The sequence below is a fragment of the Salvelinus fontinalis genome, chromosome 21 (genome assembly GCF_029448725.1).
Source record: "Salvelinus fontinalis isolate EN_2023a chromosome 21, ASM2944872v1, whole genome shotgun sequence".
NCBI classification, from domain to species: Eukaryota; Metazoa; Chordata; class Actinopteri; order Salmoniformes; family Salmonidae; genus Salvelinus; species Salvelinus fontinalis.
The window spans coordinates 23,688,807-23,712,419 of record NC_074685.1 but is presented as its reverse complement, the minus strand read 5'-3'; the positions used below and the strand labels follow the sequence as shown (position 1 = coordinate 23,712,419).

General features: G+C 42.5%; 1 protein-coding gene and 2 pseudogenes across 1 annotated transcript in view; 1 reads left to right on the top strand and 2 right to left on the bottom strand.

Moving 5' to 3' along the window:
* LOC129818467 (astrotactin-2-like) overlaps positions 1-23,613 on the top strand; it is a 433,204-nt gene that overhangs the window by 94,187 nt on the left and 315,404 nt on the right. Inside the window, exon 3 of the mRNA XM_055874386.1 lies at positions 10,288-10,729. Coding sequence (XP_055730361.1) covers positions 10,288-10,729 — 442 coding nt within the window. The remainder of the gene's footprint in view (positions 1-10,287; positions 10,730-23,613) is intronic.
* Positions 4,749-4,929, bottom strand: LOC129819216 (U2 spliceosomal RNA; annotated as a pseudogene).
* LOC129819222 (U2 spliceosomal RNA) lies at positions 5,213-5,355 on the bottom strand (annotated as a pseudogene).

Here is a 23,613-nt window from a genome sequence, read left to right as displayed (position 1 = left end):
ATTAAACTGCCTCGTACTCAATTCTTGCTCGTACAATATGCATATTATTATTACTATTGGATAGAAAACACTCTCTAGTTTCTAAAACCGTTTGAATTATATCTGTGAGTGAAACAGAACATTTTTCCTATGAGGATGTGAGAATGCAGAAATCTGCTTGCTGTTCTGAGATCGGTTTATAAATCTGCCTGTCTTCTATTGGTTGAAATGCACTGCATACGTCTTCTCCTGGGTGTCAGCGAATAGTGAGTGTTGAAATGGGGTTGCTAGGCAGAACTGAGAGCTTATAAAAGACCTCGGAACAAAGTGTCCGGCCTTTTTTCACTTCGCTCTGACGCAGGGAGGACATCTGGCTGTGGCTCTAGAACGCTCCGGTTATAGGCCTTAGATATATCCGGTCATGTTTTTATTCGTTATAGGTGTTAAAGACATCATAAGGTAGTTAATTTAAACCGACTTATAGCAGTTTATATCAGTTTATTGCGAATTTCTGGAATTTCTTTGTCACATGCTATCACGAGTTGGACACCTCTCCTGCACATAGCTAGCGTTAGCTGCTATTTCTACAGGAGAAGAGGACATCTTTCAACCAAAAGACGATTGGTCTGGAGAAAGGACACCTTGCCCAAGATTGACAGACACAGCAAACATCAAATACCTAAATACTCATCAAAAAACATTTCTGAAAAATACACAGCGTACAGCAAATGAAAGACAAACATCTTGTGAATCCAGCCAATATTTCAGATTTTTTAAGTGTTTTACAGCAAAAACACAATATAGCATTATATTAGCTTACCACAATAGCCAGAAACACAACACCATTTACCAGCAGCAAAGGTTAGCGATCGTAACAAGCAAGCAAAAGATATATAATTTTTGACTAACCTTGATAAGCTTCATCAGATGACAGTCCTATACACTTATGTTTTGTTCGAAAATGTGCATATTTAGAGCTGAAATCAGTGGTTATACATTGTGCTAACGTAGCATCTTTTTCCCACAACGTCCGGATATTTTTCGGACACTTTTTCTGACACACATATTCTGACCAAATAGCTATTCATAAACATACCTAAAAAATACATGTTGTATAGGAAATGATAGATACACTAGTTCTTAATGCAATCGCAGTGTTAGAATTCTAAAAAATAACTTCATTACGACATCCAGCTTAGGTATAGCGAGAGAGTACCCAAAAGCTGTGCGCAAACGACTAGCACAACATGTTCGACAGATATATGAAATAGCATCATAAAATGGGTCCTACTTTTGCTGATCTTTCATCAGAATGTTGTACAAGGGGTCCTTTGTCGGGAACAATCGTTGTTTGGATTTAGAACGGCCTTTTTCCCTCTCGATTTAGCAAGCACACTTGCCAAGTGGCGCGAATCTCTCCATGTCAACAAACGGAAGGGAACGGAACACGGCAAAACTCCCGAAAAAATGTCAATAATCTGATTAAACTATATTGAAAAAACATACTTTACGATGATATTGTCACATGTATCAAATAAAATCAAAGCCGGAGATATTAGTCGTCCATAACGACAGCTTATCAGAAGGCAAATCCAGGTCCCTTGACGCGCTCTCCAGAAAACAGGAAACTGGTGACACGTCATACAAAGAGCTATTAAACAAGCCCAGATCAAGTTATTCACTCCATTTCTTCTCTCACTCCTTGTCGACATCTAGTGGAAGACGTATGAAGTGCATCTAAACGAATAAATATCAAGGACTTTAATAGGCAGCCCCTAGAAGAGAGCATCGATTTCAGATTTTCCACTTCCTGTCAGGAAGTTTGCTGCAAAAGGAGTTCTGTTTTACTCACAGATATAATTCAAACGGTTTTAGAAACAAGAGAGTGTTTTCTATCCAATAGTAATAATAATATGCATATTGTACGAGCAAGAATTGAGTACGAGGCCGTTTGAAATGGGCACCTTTTATCCGGCTACTCAATACTGCCCCTGCAGCCCAAACAGGTTAACACTCATTTTTTCAACCACTCCACAAATTTCTTGTTAACAAACTATAGTTCTGGCAAGTCAGTTAGAACATCTACTTTTTGCATGACACAAGTCATTTTTCCAACAATGTTTTACAGACAGATTATTTCACTCTATCACAATTCCAGTGCGTCAGAAATTTACATACACTAAGTTGACTGTGCCTTTAAACAGCTTGGAAAATTCCCAAAAATTATATCATGGCTTTAGAAGCTTCTGGTAGGCTAATTGACATCATTTGAGTCAATTGGAGGTGTACCTTTGGATGTATTTCAAGGCCTACCTTCAAACTCAGTGCCTCTTTGCTTGACATCATGGGAAAATCTAAAGAAATCAGCCAAGACCTCAGAAAACAAATTTGACCTCCAAAAGTCTGGTTCATTCTTGGGAGCAATTTACAAATGCCTGAAGGTACCAGGTTCATCTGTGCCAACAATAGTACGCAAGTATAAACACCAAGGGACCACGCAGCCGTCATACCACTCAGGAAGAAGACATGTTCTGTCTCCTAGAGATGAACGCACTTTTGTGCGAAAGGTGCAAATCAATCCCAGAACAACAGCAAGGACCTTGTGAAGATGCTGGTCTGATGAAACAAAAATAGAACTGTTTGGCCATAATGACCATCATTATGTTTGGAGGAAAAAGGGGTGTGGCTTGCAAGCTGAAGAATACCATCCCAACCGTGAAACACGGGGGTGGCAGCATCATGTTGTGGGGGTGCTTTGCTTCAGGAGGGACTGGTGCACTTCTCAAAATACATGGCATCATGAGCATGGAAAATTATGTAGTTTTATTGAAGCAACATCTCAAGATATCAGTCAGGAAGTTAAAGCTTGGTCGTAAATGGGTCTTCCAAATGGACAATGACCCCAAGCATACATCCAACAAAGTCAAGGTATTGGAGTGGCCATCACAAAGTCCTGATCTCAATCCTATAGAAATTCTGTGGTCAGAACTGAAAAAGTGTGTGCGAGCAAGGAGGCCTACAAACCTGACTCAGTTACACCAGCTCTGTCAGGAGGAATGGGCCAAAATCTATCCAATTTATTGAGTGAAGCTTGTGGAAGGCTACCCGAAACATTTCGAAACAAGTTAAACAATTTAAAGGAAATGGTACCAAATACTAATTGAGTGTATGTAAACGTCTGACCCACTGGGAATGTGATGAAAGAAATAAAAGCTGAAATCAATCATTCTCTCTACTATTATTCTGACATTTCACATTCTTAAAATAAAGTGGTGATCCTAATTGACTTAAGAAAGGGAAATTTTACTAGGATTGAATGTCAAGAATTGTGAAAAACTGAGTTTAAATGTATTTGGCTAAGGTGTTGTAACGATTCTCGTGGGCTGAAGGAAGAGTGGACCAAGGTGCAGCGTTTAAAGTGTTCATGATTTAATCAAAAAAAAACAAATCGAACAAGAACAACAAACAGGAGAATGAAAGCGAAACAGTTCTGTCTGGTACAGACACAAAACAGAAAACAACTACCCACAAAACACAGGTGGGAAAAGGCTACCTAAGTATGGTTCTCAATCAGAGACAACGATAGACAGCTGCCTCTGATTGAGAACCACACCCGGCCAAACACATAGAAATAGACAACATAGAACAAAAACATAGAATGCCCACCCCAACTCACGCCCTGACCAAACCAAAATAGAGACATAAAAAGGATCTCTAAGATCAGTGCATGACAGGTGTTTGTAAACTTCTGACTTCAGCTGTATTAGTAATAATGACAATTACAACAATACTGAATGAACACTTTTATTTTAACTTAATATAATACATAATTAAAAATCAGTTTAGTCTCAAATAAATAATGAAACATGTTCAATTTGGTTTAAATATTGCATAAACTCTGTTGGAGAAGACAGTAAAAGTGCAATATGTGCCATGTAAAAAAGCTATTGTTTAAGTTCCTTGCTCAGCACATGACAACATATGAAAGCTGGTGGTTCCTTTTAACATGAGTCTTCAATATTCCCAGTTAAGAAGTTTTAAGTTGTAGTTATTATAGGAATTATAGAACTATTTCTCTCTATACCATTTGTATTTCATTTACGTTGACTATTGGACATTCTTATAGACACTATAGTATTGCCAGCCTATTCTCGGGAGTTCATAGGCCTGAAGTCATAAACAGCGCTGTGCTTCAAGCATTGATAAGAGCTGCTGGCAAACGCAGGAAAGTGCTGTTTGAATGAATGCTTACGAAGCATGCTGCTGCCTACCACTGCTCAGTCAGACTGCTCTATCAAATATCAAGACATAGACTTAATTATAATATAATAAACACACAGAAATACGAGCCTTAGGTCATTAATATGGTCAAATCTGCAAACTATCATTTCGAAAACAAAACGTTTATTCTTTCAGTGAAATACGTAACCGTTCCGTATTTTATCGAACGGGTGGCATCTATAAGTCTAAATATTGCTGTTACATTGCACAACCTTCAATGTTATTTCATAATTATGTAAAATTCTGGCACCCAACCCACTCTGCCTACTGACAGACAGACAGACAGACAGACAGACAGACAGACAGACAGACAGACACTCCCTCCCTCACTCCCTCACTCACTCACTATCCTGACCAACGTTTTTTTTTATTTTTATTTTTTAAGTAAAATGGCGGGAAACGGGGGAACCCACGAAGAGCGCTTCGCCCTACTTTCACTTTGGATGTTTTTTTTCTTTCTTTTTTCTTTCCTTGACAACGGGAGGAATGTGTGTTGCACCGGTCCCGGAGGTACTGCAATACCGGGTCGATGCGTGGAGCGGACGGAGCAAGCCCCATTTCCGACTCCCTGTTCGAAAAATCCATTTAATATGTAGTCCCCCGATGGGGGACGTATCAGATATTGGACTGATAAGAACAGATTTTTTTTTTTTTTTTTGGAAAAATAATTTTTATTTTCATTTCACTTTCAAATACAATTACAAAATCAGTGCATTTTGTTGTTCATAACATGTATTCATAAAAACAGTATCAAAAAGTAGTGTAACCATATAACAATAGCAAAACTCCTCAAAAAAGTGCAGTTCTGCAGAACCTGACCAGTGTTATTACATTCAAGTTGAACATGTCTCTAACAATCTCTAAAAATCAATACAAATAATTCTATAAATACAAACATATACATATACCAAAGTGAACTCTGAATAAACCTCAGTGCATATGAAATATGTATAAAGGCTTAGCCTACATTTCAATTATACTTATGTAATACAATTATATATAAGCTATAAAAACATTTACAATGAAGGGTAAATCCCTTTCCATCTCTAAGAACAGATACTACACTTGATCTTAGCCAAAAGGCCGAGAAGCGATAACCCACAAATGGTACCCTGCAGCCGCCGGGCCCCGGGGGTCTCGGCAGACTTTGGCGGTTTGGCTTCACCCGTTCGGCGAAGTAGGCTGTGATTCGATGATAAATGAACAGGCACCACATTGATTATTTGCAACGCAGGACAAGCTAGTTAAACTAGTAATATATTCCATTATCAATCAACAGCTCAACCAATTTCATGTTATCACAACGATTAATATAAAACCATGTCATACTAGTGTTTCTGTATCCTGGACATCATTCCTCTTTGTCGGTGACTCTATCTGAAGTGAACAGTCAGTGGTCTATCAGACTCTAATGCCCTGACTCATCCTTCCCTGTTTCATTTCACTCCACGGACCACATTCACACAGCACTGGCATCAGGTTGCATACATTTTGTATTCTCTACATAGTTCATTCTAATATATCTACTGCTGTACATTCCTAAGATATCTTAAATTAATCCGGTGTAGATACTGTACGTATAAAATGCATTTGATTACTGTTATTTGGATTGTTAATTGGATTAAATCCCGACATTTCTTGTTTCTTTTGTTTTGTTTTAAATTGATTATTTGTGTACCTGTTTTACATTTTACTGCATTGTTAGGAGCAAGTTACATAAGCATTTCGCTGCACCAACTATAACATCTGCTAAACTTGGTACGTGACCAATAAACTTTGATTTGATTTGAGGTGCAAAGTTAGATTCAACACCAAACAAACAGCTGAAACAGAAAGTGTTTTCAATTTACACATGACATTAATTCTGTATCCCTTCTCACAAGTTCCGGTTTACCTGTTAATATTGGTATATTCAATGTTTATTGAACTGGGGAACAAAAATGATTTATGCTTTGCACCTGTTGCAAACAATTAGCTAGTAAATCCGTTGTATATTTAAGCAATAAGGCACGAGGGGGTTTGTTGTATATATACCACGGCTAAGGGCTGTTCTTACGCATGATAAAATGTGCCTGGACACAGCCCTTAGCCGTGTTATATTGGCCATATACCACAAACCCCTGAGGTGCCTTATTGCTATTATAAACTGGTTACCAACGTAATTAGAGCAGTTCAAATACATGTTTTGTCATACCCATGTTATACAGTCTGCTATACCATGGCTGTCATCCAATCAGCATTCAGGGCTCGAACCACCCATTTTATAATAACTGGCTTTATACTTCTGATGCATGTGGTCTAGCAGCCTGTTATGTAGCTATGGTGTCTAATACAAGTCTTCTGATTTATTATTATCTCTGTGACGACTTGGAAGTTGACAGTACAGCATGTCCTTAGCAACGGGACATGGATAGAACAAAACTATCTGCTTATCATCCCATGGTCTATTTCTCCCTGCATGAAAGAACCCCCATAACGAATATAAATAAAACACTATATCTCTTGATGATCTATGTATGCAGGGCATCCCTCTGCATATGAGGACACCCAGAGATCCAGGGCTAGCCAGAGCTGCTTGGCTTAGGAAGAGGGGAGGCAGGGTGGGCTAGCGGCGAGGGAGTAACTCAGGCCTAATTCCCTGCTATAATTCAGGAGGGCGAGGGCCAGAGACAGCCAAATCTACCCACAAATCTCTCCTCCTACCCGGGGATCAGAGTCAGGGCCAAAGAGGGCTGCATGGAGAAACATGGGGGAAATGTGGGGAGGTGATGGGGGCTCAGGGGTGGGCAGTGATGGGACTGAGGGATGGAACTCAGACAAAGCCAATCAATATGCCTGCCTTTCTGTAGCCATACTGAGGAGAGGAACAGAATGTGGAGGTCGACCTGTTATTTTCAGTTAAAACTCAATGGAGATTTTCCATTCAGTTTTCAATCAGAGTTTAATCAGATTTCATGATTAAGTAGGGCCACCGAGGGTCAATGTAATTTCCCTGGTGATTTCATGGCTCAGTTTGTGGACTTTCTATATTACATTTTTCAATTATCTTGGAATATATTTTTTATGTGGGTGGTCAATTATTTGTTTATTTTGCAATTAGCTTTCTCTGTTTTGGTTGAATGTACACTTAACTCACCACATGCATAGTATACTTTATGGTTCAATTAATTAGTAATTTTTCTGAATCAAAATGTACAATTCATAACTATGTGCTTCTCACTCACCAAGCTGTATTGAAAAGGTCACATGGGACAGGTCTTCTACTACTGTAGGCTCTAAGTTCCCAGCACATGCTGCTCTTTTCCCCTCATCTCTTCCTCTGGCCACACTACCTGTTTGAGACCACTCTCCTGGTGACATCACTTCCTGAATGGCTATGGCTGATGGGAAAGGATCCCCTGTGGGTGTAGAAAAAAAGTGAGCCGAGTCAGTCTTCCATCCCTTGGCTCTAGGAGTTGCAGTTGGACGGGGAGAGTAGATAGCAGCTGCCTGGACACATGGCTCTTTAACTCCATGCTGGGGAAGTTGGGGATGAGGGAGATAGAGAAAGAGATGTAATGAGAAAGAGAAAGAGAGGGTGAAGCTGGCCCTCAAATCCACTCCAGTGAGGTTTCATCTCATACAGGCTACAACAGTTTACTCACCCAGATACAGGCTTCTGAGAGTCTCCACTAGTTGTGATACATCACTGTTAACACCCTCTCTGACTGGAGAGGTATACAAAGTCTCCACTCTGAATAAAACACATCTCTGGATTGGCATTGCATTCCCTCCAGGCACGGAAAGGGAGCATATGTTTGTGTGTGTGTGTGTGTGTGTGTGTGTGTGTGTGTGTGTGTGTGTGTGTGTGTGTGTGTGTGTGTGTGTGTGTGTGTGTGTGTGTGTGTGTGTGTGTGTGTGTGTGTGTGTGTGTGTGTGTGTGACCATATGTGCACGCGTGTGTGCATGTGATGAATGAATGCGTTAGTATGTAGACCGATGTACGGATATTTGCATACAGTGTGGATGGAATATTAGTTCCATGAGTTTCCTGAAGATGAATGCACTACAGCTCTCTAGTTTCTCAGTGTGCCTGCCAGGGAGGGAGCTGCTTCCCCTGTGCCCAGATGGTGGCTACAGAACTGAACAGGTGCACGATGGGTTGGCCTAGTGTGTTGTTGTTTTTATCCTGACGGTTGTCCCCGGGGCACGGCTTATTATGCTTTATAATGGAATAACAGATGAGGAAGAATGATTTACAAAACTGCCAAAGTATCCAGTGGTTGATGTAGATTGAATAGGTACCTATAGTGGTTCTGCAGATGAAACTCACTGGCAAGAGCTGTCTTTAGTTTCAGAGCCTCTTCAGCAGAGCATAATGGCATGGGTAATCTGATGTCAGTTGTACAACACTTTGATGCTACACATCATTTTAATCCACTCATCCCTATTCACTATAGAATACATGGATAATGGCTTTCAGCATGTCGATGATAGCCACTGAGGAAAAAAAGTTGATGTAGCGACTTGGTTACGTATTCAATTCTGCCAGATGGTTTTAACTCTCTGTCAGTTGTTAATTTATTTATTCTTCATTGATTCTAAAGGATGTTGAACAAATGTCAGTGCTGAGTTTGTGGCCAGTAATACACCATCTGAGTAGGTGGTAATCTGTGAGGGAGGGGGGAGGGAGGGAGGGAGAAGGGCAGGGGGCCAGAGAGAAAGAGAGAGATAGAGAGAGATGTAAGGCAGATGGCTCAAGGAAAAGAAAGCTGAAGGGAGAGCAAAAGTGAGTGATGAAGGGAGGGAGAGAAAGACATTGACAAAAAAAGAGAGAGATTGAGAGGGATTTGAATCCTCCGGCTCCCAGTCTTTCTCCTCCCTGTGGAGTGACTTCAGACTAAAGCATCAGGGATTTGTAGGGTCTTAAGATGAATGAAAACCACATCTCCCTCATGGAAACATTGTGAATTTACATGGCTGTTGTTATAATGAAAGAGAGTGCTAAAAGATTAACTTTTCTTACCAGACTAATTTGACATTTTAATTATATTTTATTTTACAGCTATGATCATCATTGTTTGCTTACTAACGTTTGTGTCTATTATTTCGTTATGTTTCAAATATTGCATTGCCAGTCTCAATTCCACCTCTACACAATCGTTTTAAAAAATAATTTCTGAAAAGTTCAAAATGTTCCTCTGGTGTTGTGTAAGTTTTGTGAAACAGTAGCTCTCTCATCTGTTGTTGTTGCCGGGCGACTTTGTTTCAGGCGGGGAGTTTATTTCCCAGAAGTTGCTCTCCTATTGTCCGGAGGACGTTCCTCTCTTAGGAGTAACCCACCTCTCCATGGTTTGATTTATGGCCACCCAGCAGTGCATTAGTTATAATTTGAGAGTGGTTTGTTTTTCCCCATGAACATAGAATTTTAAATGTTTTGATGAATAACCCTATCTGCTCTTATACACTGTATCTGTATTATACAGTAGGCACAGAGAATGGCGGGCAGGTGTAGCATCCCCAAAAAATGGTGTCTGACTGCAATAGAGGATGGATGGCCTTAAGGTCGTCACAATTTTTCAGATTCTCACCGGGTTCTTTCCGTTGACCACTACGGTGAAGAATTGTCAGTTATCTTGGAATCTTGGAATATGTCAGCTCTATTAGTCTATGGCGCATACACGGTGACTGTATGTGTATGGATTAAGTGTGCTTTTCACCCTCAGCTTGGCTGCCAGAGAGTCTTTGATGTGTCTGTGATGGCATGAAATGGTACAAACTATGGAGCAATGGATGTGTCACAGTGAATTTGCATGAGCAGGCTTTGAGGGGAATGCTATGGCTTGGAGACGGAGATGGGGCGAGTTAGGCTAACAACCTTATCGCATTGGCATGTGTAAGCCCTAGGGCTGTGGGACTGACTCACTCTGACTAGAACACTGGCCTGTTAAAACCACTGCCTGGCTCGGTGTCAGTGTTGTTTGTGTAAGTGTCTGTGTGCTTGTATATGTGTTTGTCTGTCTCACTCTCTCTCCCTCTTTCTTCCAGGGAGGCCTGATTGCTCTCCTCCTCCTCATCCTCCTCTTCACACTGGTGCTGTACACCCGTCACCGTTGGTGCAAGCGCCGGCGCATCCCCCAGAAGAGCGCCAGCACCGAGGCCACCCATGAGATCCACTACATCCCCTCTGTGCTGCTGGGACCCCAGGGTAGGGACAGCTTCCGGGGGTCCCGCCAGCTACAGCACAGCTCTGTCATCGGCATGCCCATCCGGGAGACCCCCATCCTGGATGACTACGACTGTGATGAGGACGATCAGATGGGTCACACACACACCTCCACACCCAACCAGGTCCACAACCAGCTGATTGATGGGAAAGTCCAGGGCCTGGATGAGTATGGGCCCAGCCAGGGGACACACACCCACAACCAGCACACTGACAGCCTGAGGAAGGGGGAGGACAGCCTCCAACACAGTCTGGATAAAAGAGGTGGGTACCACTGTAGTATGTAACAGTCCACTGTAGTCCATTGACTAGACTAGAGAAAAGTCACAGTATTGTTGAGAGAATGAGAATATCCTATATTTCTGTTAAATATTTTTATTGAAAAGCAAACATTTTTGGTGACATCCTCAACCTAATAATCCCTATGCACTCCTTATATTTTACTTGGTTGCACAGCCTTTGGCCAAGATTGTGGGGTGGCAGGTAGCCTAGTGGTTAGAGCGTTGGACTAGTAACTGAAGGGTTGCAAGATCGAATGTAAAAATCTGTTTTTCTGCCCCTGAACAAGGCACTGTTCCTAGGCTGTCATTGAAAATAAGAATTTGTTCTTAATTGACTTGCCTAGTTAAATGAAGGTGAAAGATAATTGCTGACAGCTGCTTCTTGTAGCCATCAATGAACTTGCTGCATCTTTCTACTGGAAGTTTGGCCCATACTTCAGCTGCAAACGGCTCTAATTTTGAATTATTTGTTGGGTGCCCTCCACCAACTGCTGTTTCAAGAATATATTTATTATATTCTTGAATGCTTTAATAGATGTTGCCATGTTTTTTTGGATGAGATTCCGATCTGGATTCAATAGTTGCCACTCGAGCAGTCTAGCGTTGTGTTTTGGGTCAATGGAAGAGTCACAACCTTTGACGAAGACCCAGTTTTTGGACACTGGGTTGAACATTTGACTCCAAATGATAATCTGCTGATAAATCTGATAATCTGCTGATAAATGATTTCTTGCACACGTTATAGAACCTCTCCCGTTTGATTGTAGGTAGGGTGTTCTTTTCTTTGAATGCTTCATTTCATTTTTGGTAAACATTAGAGCTGATTTGTATTCCCAAGAGCTCTTAAATCGATCCACAGAACATTTAGTCTTGTTTAGGTGGTTTCTTGTCTCTTTCAGCAGTGGGGTCTCCAATGACCAAATTAAGCATTTAAGGAAAAGAACACGCTCCCTACAATCAAACATGGGGGAGGTTAGATAATGCTGAGGGGTTGCTTTTCTGCCTCTTGTACTGGTGGCCTTGAACATGTGTAAGGCATCATGAAAGAATCAAATGATCAATGTTTTTGGAGGCAGGTTGGCATTTATTGGCATGAATCTTGCCCTGGAGGCAGCTCTGCAGAGTGGTCTCTTGCTGATTTTAAACCTCACCCGAACCTTGACTGTAAACTTAACCACACTGCTAACCCTAATGCCAAACTCTAACATTAAATTAAGACCAAAAAGCAACAATTTTTTATTTTAAAAAAAATCAGGATTCTTTACGATATAGCCAATTTTGACTTTGCAGCCGGCCCATCTAGCAGAAATCACTTACTTCTGCCTCCAGGGCAAGATTTTGACAAACATCAACCTGCTTTTTGGAGTCCAATGTTCAACCCAGGGTCCAAAAATGGGGTCAGCCAGCATTGAGTCCAGATCTAAAACCTAATTGAAAACCTATGTGGAGATCTGAAAACAGTCTTTGATTGAGGGCACCCCTCAAACATTGCAGATTTGGAGCAGTTTGTAGCTGAAGAGTGGGCCAACTTCCAGGAGAAAGGTGCAGCAACCTCATTGATGGCTACAAAACGTTTTTGTTGTCTTGGCCAAAAGGCTGTGCAACCAAGTATTAGCTCCTGGTTGCTATAACTTTGTCCAAACCATTTGTTTATCTTCTCTAAATTAAAATTGTAAACCAGCAAAATTGCTTCTGCAATGTTGAAAATCCAATAACAATGTGTGGAGACCAATTTTTGCTTCCAAGTTATTTTAGAAGAAATAAGGAGTATTTAAGAAAACTGCAAGGGTGGACACCTGCTCTTTCCATGACATGGACTGACCAGGTGAATCTAGGTGAAAGCTATGATCCCTTATTGATGTCACTTGTTAAATCCACTTCAATCAGTGTACTGCCAGTGGATTGTCCTGTTTGGCTCAGTTGGTAGAATATGGCACTTGCAACATGGCACAGGGTTGTGGGTTCAAAGCCCACAGGGGACCAGTATGGATGAAAGTGTATGCACTCTACTATAAGTCGCTCTGGATAAGAAACTCAGCTAAATGAGTTAAATGTATGAAGGGGAGGAGACAGGTTAAAGAAGGATTTTTAAGCCTCGAGACAATTGAGACATGGATTGTGTATGTGCCATTCAGAGGGTGAATGGGCATACAAAAGATTTAAGTGCCCCTGAAAGGGGTATGGTACTAGGTGCCAGCTGCACTGGTTTGTGTGAAGAACTGCAACGCTGCAGGGTTTTTCACAGTTTCCCGTGTGTATCAAGAATGTTCCACTTCCCAAAGGACATCCAGCTGCCAACTTGACACAACTGTGGGAAGCATTGGCGTCAACATGGGCCATCATCCCTGTGGAACGCTTTTAAAACCTTGTAGAGTCCATGCCCTGATGTATTGGGGGGGGGGGGGACTATATGTTACACTTAAAATATTCTACACACAACTGAGTTTACCTACCACTGTTACTATTTTATGACTCAGATTAACTCAAAAAGTAGAAATCTACCAAAAGTATTATGTGTTTTCTTCTAAAACTCCATCTCCATGCCCTTGGTAAATGCCATGTTAGAAAATGTATCCTGGGTGAATCTGTAATCCATAGTTTGTTTCCTTGTCTGGCCATAGCCATTGACCCTTCATCTGTCCGTCACCCACAAGTAATGACTACAAGTCCAGATGGAAGAGGTCATTGACATTGGTCTGGTCACTTACGAATGGGGGTTATTCGATGAGAAACTCATTGACCCTCGCTAAACACTGTCCAGTGTGTATACTCCTGGAAGAGGAGTCCTATATTATGGACTCAAAGCACTTATCTTAATTTCTTTTGTTAGAACAAAGTGTTGAAAGAAAGCTAATTCTGGTGACTGCAGGTCACTCTAATAGTCGTAGATTACACTATCCACGTTGAACCCCAGACTGCACCTCAGGAATGTTCATCTTTAATAATTGAGGGATGGCAGATTGCAACGGCGGCTTTTTAGTCCGAACGCTATTCATGTCATGTTAAATTATGCATGACAAAGTTTAACATCTTGTTTCCTGGAGCTGCCCTCCTGTCTCTACTTGTATTTATCATTCAGCAAAAAGCAATTTATCCAAACTCTACTTCCTGAACCCACAACACTTCTCCCGGTGAGAAGAGAAGGATCAGGACACCGCCATACTTTAATTTAATGTTGTTTATTTATGTGATACATTTTCTTTTGGGAAAGGAACTTTGCATTATTCAGCTGTAGCAGAAAGGGTAACGCTTTAGTGATCCAGGTTTTCAGTGTCAATGGAGGGTGGTGTGCTCTGTCAAGCCAACAACAGTAGGGCTAGATTGCTGTGCATAAGAGGGTCAAGTGTAATGCCACTGAACATGTAATGTCATTGAACATGTGCCTGGATATTTGTTTTTTTTAAATAGCAGTAAAAAAAATTCAAATGGCTTCAATGTTTGACTTGATTGAATAATTTAAGGACTGATATTAAGAATCACAGGGGATTATTAGTTGCATGAAGAAATCATTGCATATGTTGATAATCAAATAATCAAATAGCACATTTTCTCTCATGTAACAGTGTTTTGAAAGTGCTATGTTAGGAATGTCCTTGGTCTAGTATAACACTATGCTACACTATACAGTGCATTCGGAAAGTATTCAGACCCTTATATTTTTCCACATTTTCTTACTTTACAGCCTTATTCTAAAATGGACTAGATGTTTTTTTTTATCCTCATCAATCAACAGACAATACCCCATAATGACAAAGCGAAAACAGGTTTTTAGACAGTTTTGCAAATGTATTACAAATGTAAAGACTAAAATATCACATTTACATAAGTATTCAGACCCTTTACTCAGTACTTTGGTGAAGCACCTTTGGCAGCGATTTCAGCCTTGAGTTTTCTTGGGTATGACCTTACATGCTTGGCACACCTTTATTTGGGGAGTTTCTCCCATTCTTCTCTGCAGATCCTCTCAAGCTATGTCAAGTTCGGACGGGAGCGTCACTGCACAGCTTATTTTCAGGTTTCTCCAGAAATGTTTGATCGGGTTTAGGTCCAGGCTCTGGCTGGGCCAGGCAAGGACATTCAGAAACTTGTCCCAAAGCCACTCCTGCGTTATCTTGGCTGTGTGCTTAGGGTTGTTGTCCTGTTGGAAGGTCAACCTTGGCCCCAGTCTGAGGTCCTGAGCACTCTGGAGCAGGTTTTCATCAAGAATCTCTCCGTACTTTTCTCTGTTCATCTTTCCCTCGATCCTGACTAGTCTCCGAGTCCCTGCTGCTGAAAAACATCCCCACAGCATGCCGCTACCACCACCATGCTTCACCATAGGGATAGTGCCAGGTTTCCTCCAGACGTGACGCTTGGCATTCAGGCCAAAGATTTAAATCTTGGTTTCATTCGACCAGAGAATCTTGTTTCTCATGGTCTGCGAGTCTTTAGGTGCCTTTTTGCAAACTCCAAGCAGGCTGTCATGTGTCTTTTACTGACGAGTGGCTTCCGTCTGGCCACTCTACCATAAAGTCATGATTGTTGGAGTGCTGCAGAGATGGTTGTCCATCGGGGGACCAACTCCATATTAATGCACATGATTTTTGAATCAGATGATCAACGAGCAGATGTCCACATACTTTTGGTCATGTAGTGTATAATATCTCCCCCCAGATTTTGCTTAATGATGCTCCGTATACATCTCAAAGCGATACAGACAATCCTTTTCCTTGAATAAATCATTAAGTGGATCCTCTTGGCGCAGGTTCAGCGCCGCGTAAACACATCCACCATACGGCCGGCTAGCTTGCATAAGTAATCGCCTCAATTAATTCAAAGCTGGGGATATTTGCATCATGACCTTGTGTGTGACATTTTTTACTCTGTGGAAATCAACAGGGGGGGGGATTTCTTTCTTTTTTCGGCTCTGTCTTTTTTGCTGCTATCTTTTTGGGCTGAATTAAATACCCATGAACAAAGATAAACACTTGCATTGTCTAGTGCCATCTTGTTCCAAAAACAAACAAACTCCTGACACTTGAAACCTGCTCTCTGAGAGATTAGCCTTGCCACTCTCCCCATTTTCCCTTCATTCTCCATCTTCTCATTTCGCAGCCAGTAAAATAAAACAAGGTCTTCAAGCTTGGCCTGTTTATAAACTGCAGAAAAATGTAATTTTATCGTGCAACAAGGAGGCAGGTTGGAGGTTAATTCAGTTTGACTCCCCTGAGAGAGAGACTGAGAGGGAGAGCGACGGAAGAGAGGAGAGATGGAAGAATGCTGGTATTGGCTGCTTTTATAAACCTGTCCTTATGTTAATCACTAGCTGTAAGGTATTGTCACCACACAATGGGGTGAGCAGCTACAGGGCACAGGCTACAAAGTGGAGGTCTGGGACACTGGTTTTAATTGACATCAAAGGCTCTTCATAGGGAGAAAAATACTTGTTGTCTCCTTGTCATTCTGTGCATAATGGATTTTAGAATAGAATTTGTGCTAGTTAGTTTAGATTTGTTTCCCCTTAGGCTGTATTTGAAAGTGTAAAGACTTTTTTTCAGGTGTATCATTTATATCTAGATATAGCCCTTAACTGGGGCCTGGAGTTTTCCATGGTCAGGTGACAATGTAGGACAACCTCCTGGCCCTAAATACTGAAGCGTCCTTCTCCCATAACACCAACCTCCAAGCATGTCTAATAATGAGCCATTTACAACAATCATTTATGTGGATGCTTTCACCCACTCTCCCCTACAAAGCCATATAATTTGAATACAGAGCCGATTAACTCTCTCTACCTGTTTTCAGCGCACCTCCCAAAGGTCTCCAAATACCAGGCGTTTCTTTATCTGTCTGTCTCAGCTGACAGATGACCTCATTCTCAGCCCGCTGAATAGCCCTATCTGGAGGCATTATGGCGCGTGCCTCACAGGTTCCTATGTGTGGCTGAATCTTTACTCAGGGCCTGTCATGTGAGGCCTGTCATGTGGTTATTCAGTGAGGCCCTGGTACACTGGGCACATGGTGGGCAGCGGCGTTCCATAAATCAGGTGCCACATACTCAGCACCGTGCCAAGGACCTCGTTGAGCATGTGACGACCTCTAGGACCGCAATTACCATCAGCCCCCAATGGCACCCATCTCTCCCCCCTCCAGTGAGGACCTTTGCTCTTAATGTACTTGAGATGTTTCCGCCACTTACATTACATCACTTGCAATTAAAGCCATCCGCTTGCCTACACTGAATTAGTTGATTCATTTCTAACCAGAAATAAGAACCAGAATATCACAGTTTATTGGCTCTGTGAATTATCGTGGCAGTGGCAAAACACTTTTCAATTATCATTTTTTTCTTCTTGTTTATTTACATTCCCACTCGTATTGAATCATGTTGTTTGCTCTGCACCAAGATAACATTTCAGAAAATTTGTAATTGAGCTGTGTGTACTGAAGAGGATCAAATCAAATATAATTGTATTTGTCACATGTGCCGAATACAACAGGTGTAGACTTTACCGTGAAATGCTAACTATGATAATGGCGCTGGAGGGGATGTCTGCTGTTTTACGGGCTCCTAACCAACTGTGCTTTTTTGTTTGTTTTTTCACATTGTTTGTAACTCATGTTTTACATAATGTTGCTGCTACCGTCTCTTATGACCGAAAGAGATTTTAGACATCAGAACAGCGATTACTCACCTCGAACTGAACAAAGATTTTTTCCTTAATGAGTCCAACGTGTAGGATATAATTTTTCAAAACGAGGCCCAAATCCCTGTCATCCGTGTGAAGAAAAGACTGAGAAAAAGGGGGAGGAGAGTGGGGTGCCTTGTAAGAATTTGCCGACAAGTAGGTAAACTACCACTACCCACCATGTTATTGGCCAATGTGCAATCATTGGAAAACAAACTGGACAATCTATATTTAAGAATATCCTACCAACGGGACATTAAAAACTGTAACATCTTATGTTTCACCGAGATGTGGCTAAACGACGACACAGATAATATATTGCTGGCTGGCTTCTCTGTGCATCGGCAGGATGAGTACAAGACGAGGGGTGGGGGTGTGTGTATGTTTGTCAATAACTGCTGGTGCGCGATGTCTAATATTAAAGAAGTCTCGAGGTATTGCTTGCCTGAGGTAGAGTATCTCATGATAAGCTCTAGACCACACTATCTACCAAGAGAGTACTCATCTATATTATTCGTAGCCATCTATTTACCACCACAAACCGATGCTGGCACTAAAACCGCACTCAAGCTGTAAAAGGCCATAAGCAAACACTTAAACATAAATAAATGTTTACCTAATTTCTACCAGCATGTCACATGTGCAACCAGAGAGAAAAAAAATCTAGACCACCTTTACTCCACACACAGAGGTGCATACAAAGCTCTCCCTCTATTTGGCAAATCTGACCATAATTCTATCCTCCTGATTCCTGCTTACAAGCAAAAACTAAAGCAGGAAGTACCAGTGACTCGCTCAGTACGGAAGTGGTCAAATGACTCGGATGCTACGTTCCAGGACTGTTTTGCTAGCACAGACTGGAAGCACAGACTGCTAGCACAGACGTTCCAGGATTCATCCAATGGCATTGAGGAGTATAGCACCTCAGTCACCGACTTCATCAACATGTACATCGATGACGTCGTCCCTACAGTGACCATATGTACATATCCCAACCAGAAGACATAGATTACAGGCAATATCCGTACCGAGCTAAAGTCTAGAGCTGTCGCTTTCATGGAGCGGGATAGTAATCCGGATGCTTTAAAAAAATCCTGCTATGACCTCAGACAAACCCTCAAACAGGCAAAGTGTCAATACAGGACTACGATTGAATCCTACTTTCCCCCGGCTCTGATGCTCATCTGATGTGGCAGGGCTTGAAAACTATTACGGACTACAAAGGGAAACCCAACCGTGAGCTGCCCAGTGACGCAAGCCTACCAGACGAGCTAAATGCCTTTTATGCTCGCTTCGAGGCAAGCATGCATGAGAGCACCAGCTGTTCAAGATGACTGTGTGATCACGCTCTCCGTAGCCGATGTGAGCAAGACCTTTAAACAGGTCAACATTCACAAAGCCGTGGGGCCAGACAGATTACCAGGACGAGCGGACAAACTTGAAAAATTCTTTACTGACATTTTCAACCTGTCCCTGACCGAGTCTGTAATACCTACATGTTTCAAGCAGACCACCATAGTCCCTGTGCCCAAGAAAGCAACGGTAACCTGCCTAAATGATTACCGCCCTGTAGCACTCACGTCGGTAGCCATGAAGTGCTTTGAAAGGCTGGTCTTGACTCACATCAACACCATCATGCCGGAAACCCTTGACCCACTCCAATTCCCATACCGCCCCAACAGATCCACAGATGACGCAATCTCAATCGCACTCCACACTGCCCTTTCCCACCTGGACAACAGGAACACCTCTGTGATAATGCTGTTCATAGAATACAGCTCAGCTTTCAACACCCTGGGACTAAACACCAACCTCTGCAACTGGATTCTGGACTTCCTGATTGGCTGCCCCAAAGTGATAAGGGTAGGCAACAATACATCTGCCACGCTGATCCTGATCCACTGGGCCCCTCAGGGGTGTGTGTTCTAAGTCCCCTCCTGTACTCCCTCTTCATCCACAACTGCTGGCCAAGCATGACTCCAACACCATCATTAAGTTTGCTGATGACACAGAGGTAGGCCTGATCACCGACAACGATGAGACAGCCTATATGGAGGAGGTCAGAGACCTGGCAGTGTGCTGCCAGGACAACAACCTCTCCCTCAATGTGAGCAAGATAAAGGTGCTGATCGTGGGCCACAGGAAAAGGAGGGCTGAACAGTCCCCGATTTACATAGACGGGGCTGAAGTGCAGCGGGTCGAGAGTTTAAAGTTCCTTGGTGTCCACATCACCAATGAACTGTCATGGTCCAAACACACCAAGACAGTTGTGAAGAGGTCACGGCAACACTTTTGTGCCCTCAGGAGACTGAAAAGATTTGGCATGGGCCCCCAGATCCTCAAAAAGTTATACAGCTGCACCGTGTTAGTGTGTGATTAGAGTCCAGTGGGTGTCCATAGAGTCAGTGCAAGAGTCAGTGCATAAAAGGGTCAATGCAAATAGTCCTGGTAGCCCTTTGATTAACAGTTCAGTACACTTATGGCTTGGGGGTATAAGCTGTTAAGGAGACTTTTGGTCCTCGACTTGGTGCTCCGCACCACTAGCAACTTGCGATCGAGGGTGGTGCAGTTGCCATACCAAGCAGGGATGCAGCCAGTCAAGATGCTCTCAATGGTGTAGCTGTATAACTTTTTGAGGACATGAGGGGGCATAAAGTGGCGTTGTCGTGCCTACTTCACGACTGTTCTGGTGTGAAACACAGAGGAAGTTGAAGCTCTCACCTCGCTCCTCTACAGCCCTGTTGATGTGGATGGGGGGCCTGCTCATCCCACCGTTTCCCGTAGTCCACGATCAGCTCTTTTGTCTTGCTGACATTGAGGGAGAGGTTGTTATCCTGGCACCACACTGCCAGTTCCCTGATCTCCGTGTAGGCTGTCTCATCATCGGCGGTGACGAGGCCTACCACGTCGTGTAGTCAGCAAACTTGATGATGGTGTTGGAGTTCTGCGTGGCCACACTGTCATGGGTGAACAGGGAGTACATGAGGGGACTAATTTACTCCCTGTGAGGCCACCATGTTGAGGGTCAGCCTGGCAGATGTGTTGTTACCTACCCTCACCACCTGGGGGTAGCCAATCAGAAAGTCCAGGATCCAGTTGCAGAGGGAGGTGTTCAGTCCAGGGTCCCAAGATTGGTAATGAGCTCGGAGGGATATGTGTCAGGGTGTATACTGTACACCAGGAAAGAGCATTCTGTCCTTTATATCCCACCCAATGTACATTCACCCGTTGCAGAGCAACGCTGGCCACTTGTACAGGGACTTCCTGACGAGTCAGTTACCCAGGCTCCGTGGGACTTCACAAACACTGCTAATGGCAGCTTGGCTGGGCCCCTGTCTGATGCGTTTGCTGCCTGTCAAGTGAAATAACTTCCCTGGCTTGTATTATCTCAACAGGTGGTCCCTTTTGAAATGATGGCTGAAACTGTGAGGAGCATTACACATAGTTACACACACAAACGTTCATGCATCCACGCACATACAGTTTACACAAGTAAATAAATTAACATAAAACTCCCACAACTACAAATAAATAGAGCGGGGAAGAGAGAGAGAGAGAGAGAGAGTCAGTCATGTCATGTCCTCAGATCTCATGGAAGATCAAGTAAACAAAACATCCCCAGTCCGCAGGTTTATATTCTCATCATGATGTCTTCTATCTTGCATCATCTTCTTAAACTGTAGACAAATGGGCCATGAATCATACATTGATGTCAACAGGAGAATTGCACTCACTGGGGAATTTCACATCAATGGGGGTTTGACATGAATGTCACAAACAAGGATATGTTTCCTGTCGTATATCCATGCCTTCAGGGTAGCAGGTCATAAACTTCCACACTACCCACTGCAATCTCCACATACAACAAACCAGAACATTTATATCAAAGATAGACACATATTTACTCTACCCTCATTTTTTAAAGGGAAAATGCCTGGTTTCCTTTCTCTCAATTCAATCGTTTTGGCACACCGATTAAGGCAACAGGTGGATGCACTCTCCAAAATAGCCCTGTATAATTTTCTGTTATCATACAGATGATCTGGCGCTAACTCCTGATTATATTGGGTTATTTAGGCTAGATTTAATTTCCTGCCCATAGAAAATTGCTTATGTAGTTCTCCAGCTGGCAAATGTATGCCTTTCAGATACATTATAGCCACTCTTTCCACTTCTCTTGTCTCAACATTTCCTAAAGCACGGTCCCAAAAAAGGCTGTAACTGCCTGAGGCGCAGCGTTAACTTAAACCGCATTTTAGATTTCACATTGTATTTCATAACATTGGAAGATATTTATGTAATATCTATTGGTATCCAAAGTTCAGAACATGTACCGTATGTCTAATCCAAAAGCTTGTAACAACGCAATTCAAGGCATTCATTGTTTAGTGATCTAATAAGGTTTTGATTGGTAAAAAGCTCAACCTGGGTTAGGCTGACCCAGCTCTTATGAACAAATTACTTGCTACTATACAAACCACCCCACACTAAAGACTCCCGAGTGGATATGTTAAGGCAAGCCTTCCCCTTTTGCAGCTTACAGAGAAAATTGAGGATATTATTGAATGCTAGCATTAGTCTTTAGAATATACGACTTCAACCAATTCAATGAACAAGATTCTCTATCTTTGGGGACTGAAAATAGCATCCATCCATCCATCCATCCATCCATCCATCCATCCATGGCCCAGCTTGTATCAATCAGTATTTCTCAGTGCTGCCTCCAGTGTCACACACTGAGCTTTCTAATGAATCTTGTCTCTGTGGCGATGCCAGTCGTATGCCATAAGTGACAATGGCTGGCTGATTTGTAGCGTCCCCGATGGCAGGGTTAATGCCTTTATCACCTGCCGTTAGTTTGTCACCAGTTATCAACCAGCACTGGCGTGGTGTTTACATTGATGAGGGGAATAAAAGGAGAGAAATGAAGAGTGAACGGAGGAAACACAGCCGTAAATGCCCATCCGCAGCTCCCTTGGAGCGGCCCGGGTGAATTCAGGCCTCATCGCCTGGATTTACGGTGAGTTAATTGCTCCGTTTTCCTATCTACGTTATTGTTTGGCCTCTGTACCTACAATAACAGCAATTTATGTTCAATGATGTCTCCCAACATAAACAAAATGTATTGCTGTCGAATCAGATGGCGATGGCATTGGAAAATGTATCCTCTGGTAAGACACAAAACAAAAAAGAACAGGACAGAACATTGGCTCTATGTCCTCAATCTAACAATTACCCCAGATGCTCTGGAGGAGATCTGGCCACGGCCACAAAGAAAATCAGGACCTCACTATGACAAGCCTGGCCAATTAACATAGATAATGGTGCTCAGTAGTCCTATCCGACACACTCATTCCCCATCTGTGTGTGGGTAAGACCGGTGAGGTGGGGACAGTTGAAAGCACGCCTGCATTAAGGCAGACGTAGGCCATTTGCATGAAAGTTGAAAGGCCATCCGATTCACCACCGACTCACTGTTCCCCCTCCCTCCCCAATGCCTAAGATGATAGGGATGGAACGGGTAGGGTCGCATTGATTGGCTTTCTGCTAATTGAAAGAATTGGGCAGATTAACTAAGGCTTCAGCTTCATTTGTCATGGCTGCTTTGTATGCCGCTGCACTTATTTGGTAACCACTGATTTAAATGGGATGTTGAGAAGAATCCAGTGTTTCACACAAAGCATCAAAGTGTCGCTTTGATCACTGTGGTTGTCCTTTTATATTGCCACAGCTTTAAGCAAATAGTGTCATCCGCATCGAGTGGCTAACTTAAACTGATAGAAAGCAATTCATTTTGCTCAGCTGAGTTTTTCTATATGACTTTGATGATTGAAATGCCTCAGTTTCCTTTTATTTTTCTTGAATTTGCAGTTATTCTGGATAATTTCACATTGAGGACCTAAATTAACCCTACACCTAGTCCTTGTGAAATACTCATAAAAATAAGATATAGGTGGGCTGCCCCCCCCCATCTACCTCTGTCCCAAACGTTCACATAAAGTTGTTGTTTACTATTAACAGCACTTTTCTCTAGACTCCATGTCTCTGTATCAGTACTCAGTACACTCTACCTGTCTGTGTCTGGAACCTCTGCAAACAATCCATCCACCCCATTAACATTGAATGAAGCGGACCCCCCCCCCCCCCCCCCCCATTTCTCCCTCTTTTATGTATTATTCATCATGGTACATGTTAAACT